Genomic DNA, 6,320 nt, shown 5'->3' on the forward strand with positions numbered 1-6,320 from the left:
GTCAAAAAAAAAAAAAAAAAGATGGCCAGTGGTAAAGAAAACAATTTATATTAATGTGTATACACTATATATATTAATTATACGGTTGTCTTCCTTTATTGTGTGTACAGGGCTTTACAGTTACAGTACATTTACAAATCATACTAATCTACCAATTCACTTTACCTACCATTGAGGCCTGTCGACTATTTGGTACAAGTCCAGCTGCTCCATAGTTGGATGAGAGGCTTACAATGGGTCCATTGTGTGCTGCACCCAGTAGACTGTGTATGTCAGCAGGCATGCTGGTGGAAGGTCCGACTGCATGGTTCCGCAAAACATGTATTGCATCATCAAGCCTATCTAAGCGATCCTCCATTCGAGACTGCTGTAATAAATGCAGAAGTGCAGTGGACTGTTATTCTACATTACCCTAAATAAAAACAATACATTGTCCAGGAAAGGGCTACATTTTGTAACACATTCTCTCTCATAATGCCACAACAGCCATGGTCAGAGAGATAATGTAGCAGCTAGCAATAAGTGCAACTGTGGCCTACACACAATGGAGATAACATAAGAACACAAGTGATCAATGAGAAACTATTCATCCAATGTTTGTAGACTGGTGTACTTTAAAAGTTGTGTTTTTGTTGCTTCTGGAGTTCCAAACCACAATTCACCCTCCTATACAGCGATTCAACTAACACAAAAAAGACACACAAACATCTGTTTCTCATACTCATGTTAAGTCATGCAATAAACGTAAAACTATTTGATTAATTAGAGACAAAATGAAGTGACAGAATCATGTATTGAAGTATATACAGGCATACAGTAAGTACCCCCTTTTGAATGACATTAGCATGCATGTATGTGTCTGACACTAATATTCCCTTAATGGTGGTTAAATGTGCACATTTTCCATATACATTTCCATTATATTAACATTAATTTGTATAGCACCATCATATTACATAGGTGGTAATAAAACAGCAAAAATGACTTTAAGGCTATGGGTACAATGGCGTTTAAATTCCTATTTGATTTGGACTGTAAAAGATATTCCACAAACATTATAAATAGAAATTCTGCATTTGAGGTGAGTCTATCATGCAAGCTAAGCACTTGTGATCAGTAATCTGTGTTCCAAGTAAGAAAACATAAAATGATGATTGTTTCGATCAGATAAGAAATGCTAACCTTGTTAAAGGGCAGACTGAAGCCACATACACACTTGTCGACTTTCAGCTGCTCAGTTACCTCATTTGAGTGGCTTGCAGCTTGAAAGCCGCCCAGTGGGTACAAACAAAAAGAAAAATTGCGGAAATGGGCAAAAAACGCTCAGGTGTGTATAGAAAATAAGTGTTAAAGTATTAGAAATCATAAATTTTCTATCGGATTTAAATAAAAACATTTTTTTTTTTAGATATTTCACCGTTAGTTTTATGAAAATCCTGAATTGATTGTACGTTTTCTGCACAAATAAGAGTTTAATTTGAGTTATTTTTAAAGGCTTCCTTTCTATTCCAGCACATCTCTCGTGTGTCATGACAGTTGAAACTTTTATTAATCTCAATGTGAGTACTTTGTAAGCATATTGAGTTGCAATTAAGAGGCTTTACATATGAGTTCACACACGCGGTTGGCTTGAACACCATAAATCCGTTTTGTCAGATGCAATTTTTAAAAGCACAGATTGGATGCGTATTAACTGCATATAAAAAAAAACAGACATAAATACAACAGATTATATATGGTTTTGCCTGCACTAAAACGCCAGTGTATGCATAGGCTGTTAGTACAATGCAGAAAATGTTTTGTAGAGGTACTAGCACAACCTTTACCAAGTACTTTTGGAGGGGAGACAAAACAAAAACACATACACACTTTGATAAACAGATAAAGCACACAAATAAAACTACAGAAAAAAAACCTGCTATTAAATATTCGAAAAATGTATAGCATGCAAAGTTTAGGAAAACCAAACGAAACAGTAATGAGATGCAATGATACACACACTGCACCAGCTAAAAGAGAAATACTACTACCTCGCAGACATCCTTTAAGAAGGACATTGCATCTTGCAAATGCTCGTGAAGTTGCTGCTCAACCCGATTTTTCTGGCAAAGTCAAGACAGAACAAGAAGCAGAGCATAGGTTAAGATTAATGAAAGAAAGGATGAGAATAGAGCTGAAGTGTGTGTCATCTTTCAGTGTTAGTCAAGTTAAAGCATAGGATTGTAGAGAAATGCAAGAGCCTAAATTTACAAAATTCAATACACAAAATATTAAAAAGGCATTTAAGTGGGTGAAGTGGGCCAACTCTGGCAACTCCACAAGACAAGAGGAAAGAAGGATGAAGAGCTTTAATGTAGACTATCTACCCTGACTAAAGTCTAAAACTGTGCAAGTCAGTGTAAAGGTGTGTACACACTCTGCGATTGCCATGGTATTCGATCGGGACTGAGTCGCAGGGCAAGCAAAATGCATTCGATTTTGACTATATAGTACAGATCTGTATTATATAGTCTTGCCTGCACAGTCTTTTTTTCTGTTCAATTTCAATTAAATGGGAGCGCGCATCGGATCCCATCGGCAGCGAATGCGGCAGAAAACCGTTCAATTTAATTTAGATTTGGACTATATAGTCAAAATCAAATAAAAAGTAAGTCAAAATCGCACCGTGTATTACACTACATCACAGGTCTCCTTAAGTGCAGAAAAGCAATGGGAAGACAGTAATGTTTTGAATACATTTTTTAAGTAATCACATTTATCTACTGCAATTTCCAGACCTCCACCTTTACAGTTCAGGTCTGAAGGATATCCATGCTATATATATATATATATATATATATATATATATATATATATATATATATATATATATATATATATATATATATATATATATATATATATATATATATATATATATATATATATATATATATATATATATATATATATATATATATATATATATATATATATATATATATATGTTTCAGGAACAATTTATTAGGTTAAAATGTGGGGGTATGTTTACTAAAAGGTTGATTTTCAAAGCCACCAGTTTTCAATGCCTTTGATAGCTGAAATGAAAACAGCAATAAATGGCAAATATGGCTTGTTTCATGATCATTAAGAATGCAGTTTAAAATACAGCGGTCACCGCCACAGATAAGCAGTGGCTTTATAAATGCGCTGTTTATTAAGTTTTGTAATAACAATTAAAGCAATTATACTGTATTACGAAAGAGTTCGTCAGTTTTCATATTTCAGGTAAAAGTGCACAAATTCAACTAATTTCATTCTCATTCTTTAAACAAACTATACACTAGTGCTAAAAAATAGCTTTGGGTTTACAAAAGGATACTGGTGTCTCTTAGCAGTAATTTAGAAGCAGCTGTCTCTCAAATAGAGACCTGCTGACCGGGGAACAGATGGTAACAGACACACACCCTACGTGTTTTATATTGTTCACTCAAACCAGACCATTTGCTTGCAAAGAATTTATCTGTAACATCATACGGTTGATTTCTTCAATGAATGGACAGCCAGGATAAGTGTAAGAACTATAAAAGCACAGTTTGGATATGATAACAATGCAATTTCTCTTACCAAGGAGTGGAGGGAGTTTTCATAACTCGGAGATGAAGGCGTTTGCCCTCCTTGCCTAGACCATTGGGTGGCACCTGTTTATAATGAGATGTTAATGTTTAGAGCATGCGTGGGAAGGTATGTCATAAAAACAACAATAATGTAAGCAACATACATAATGCATATAAATTAATGGTCTGTGAATTTTAGCTACTTTTCAAAAAGATCTTTAAAACCATTGTGGGAGATATGTAAGGCTTTAACTAAAACTAAGCTGATCAATTCACTAGTTACTTGTGGCATCCCAACCATGGGGTGCAAAGTGATGGGCTAAACCAGGTTTCATCATACAAAATTGCATCTTCACTGCATGTAGCCAACGGGTTCAATTTAAAAGGTAGGCACAAGGCAAGATAAGGAATTGGGAGGGCAGAAATTGTACCAAATACTGTACTGCATAGGTAATATACTGTAGGTTTACTGAACATATCTTCTCACACTGACACAAGACAAATGATTTATGTGCTCAGAATCCACTTTCCATATCACCTCACCCACTGAATAATGCGGGGACAACATTAATAAATTACAGATATACCAATGAAAACCGGAAAAGCACATCAAAGAAAATGCCTATGGGTATGTTTCTTCAATCACAACTGTGTCTGTGAAAGGAGGAACGTGTTTATTAAAAATTCCTTGTTGGGCATTCTACAAATGAATATCATATAAAATAAATAGAGAGCATGTTTGCCATACACAAATACAAGATATCTTTAATATCCTCTGTAAACACCATTCAGAGAAAATGAAGCATGTCAAATGTCACAAACAGTGCTTAGTAACAGATACAGTATCCCTGTGGTGTGTTCAATAAGGCTACAAAAACCTAGACAAACTGTTGAATATTTCCACATATGAATCGTGTGCTCCCTGTACTAGATAGTGGTAAGGAACCATTCCAACGTATAACTGTGTATGAAGCCTTCCTCATTAGATGTGTTGATTCAGAAGCTCGGTTTGGCAGTGTTTGATTTAGCAGCTGCTGCCTCTCATCACTCATAATGATCCTTGCTGCACAAGTTCTAATTTACCACATCAGGTGAATCTTCCTAATAAATCAATAAATCACTTGGGATGAACTGACAAACAAATGTCCACATGTCAGTGTCACTTCACTCATTCCCTCAGAAGTCTCATAACCCCTTCATGACAGAACACAGTATGCACTAGAATGATTGAAGAATTTGTGTGTTCATTCTGTAAGGGCTGTGCCAGAAAATTTACTTTACTTTAGGTAATGTGCAACTACTTCTCCCATTCTATGCTGTGCCATCGAATAGCACAGTTTTGAATAACTCAACTGTTTAAGTAATGTGCAATTTATTTTTATATCTTAAGCAGCCTTTAACCGTTTTAATATTTTATTGCTCCCCATCGTATTCGGTGTTGGGATCTGAATCAGTGGACACGCATACAAATATTTGTAGTTATACTCATTAGAGGATGCATAGCCATAGGCTGTAGTCAGTGTTAAGCTGCACTGGGGGTTATCCAATTAGGTGAGAAGAAACATTGGGAAAAAAAAAAGTTTTAAATTTGGCCTATACAATATGGTCGTCTGAAAAAAAAACAACACACACGTTCAGTGAAAATTTGTGTTAATCTGGCCGCAGTTTTCCATAGAAAACGGCGCTACTTTTGGGGATTTGCTTTTGCCTGCCTGAGACAGGCAGAGCAAAATCTCTAATAAGATGAGGCTTGCACTGGTGTATCGGGGCTTTTGGATACCCCCTGCAGGTACTTTGTTAAAGTCCAATAGTTCGACAATAGTTTCTCTTCCTTATGTTATATCATCCACAGCATACTGTCTTCCTAATTCTTCCCTTTGCCTCCAAACCACTTGACTGCATTGTTTAAGACTGTCTTTTACATCCCTCTCCTAGAATATCTACACTGGGCTCCCCTTCAGAACCCAATTTAAGCTTGTCATCACCACTAAAAAACCCCCATCCACTACACAGACATATCTGAAGCTACAAATCTCTTAAGATTTCCCTTGAACTCTCCCAGGAATCTGATCTGACCCTGGACTAAATTGTCACTCTATTCACATCAGAAAAAAGGCCAAATCCGAGCTCCCAAAGATCAGATGTGCAGATCCATCTGCCAAAAAAAATAAAAAAATCGGTGGTTATGTACCAAAGATCCATCTGATCTGAAGCCGTCAGGAGTCCATCATAGATCTGATTAGATGGATTTGTAGTCTGTGTAGTGGATGGACGTGTGTGTGTGTGTGTGTGTGTGGAGGGGGGGGAGGGGGGGGTTGCATAGCCCTCATCCAATTTACATCGGACCTCACCTCCCGTCACACTCCCACCTACAGCTTTGCTCCTCAAATCAATTCCCTGTCTCCTGACAGCTGATTGCTTCTTTCCTTTCCTGTCTCCAAGATGTTGGTGTTCTCTAACTTTGGAATTCCCTCCCTTTCAGACTGTCCACATCTCTACAAAACTTTAAATGCACACTCAAGACACACTTCAATAAAATTAGCAATCTCTCACTTTCAAACCCATCTGTGTCACCCCAGTCTGTTTGCTACCACGCTTTAGAATAAAAACTTTCACAAGCAGGGCCCTCCTCTCTTTGGCTTCCCTAGTAATGCTCCCTGAGTGGCATCTAACCATTGGATGCTGACACCATGCTAGTTATTTTAGTGCTAGAACTACGGACAC

At 36.8% G+C, this 6,320-nt stretch overlaps 1 protein-coding gene across 13 annotated transcripts in view; it reads right to left on the bottom strand.

The window, feature by feature from the left end:
- TCF12 (transcription factor 12) overlaps positions 1-6,320 on the bottom strand; it is a 237,105-nt gene that overhangs the window by 21,176 nt on the left and 209,609 nt on the right. For 6 of the 13 annotated variants that reach the window (XM_083183833.1, XM_083183841.1, XM_083183835.1 and 3 more), the window contains 3 exons: positions 3,607-3,680; positions 2,031-2,102; positions 170-367 (listed from right to left, as the gene is read on the bottom strand). In XM_083183833.1, coding sequence (XP_083039959.1) covers positions 170-367; positions 2,031-2,102; positions 3,607-3,680 — 344 coding nt within the window. The remainder of the gene's footprint in view (positions 1-169; positions 368-2,030; positions 2,103-3,606; positions 3,681-6,320) is intronic. The other 7 variants (XM_083183844.1, XM_083183843.1, XM_083183836.1 and 4 more) reach the window with 3 other exon arrangements.

This window comes from Crinia signifera, chromosome 4 (genome assembly GCF_055691185.1).
Source record: "Crinia signifera chromosome 4, ASM5569118v1, whole genome shotgun sequence".
Taxonomy (NCBI): Eukaryota; Metazoa; Chordata; class Amphibia; order Anura; family Myobatrachidae; genus Crinia; species Crinia signifera.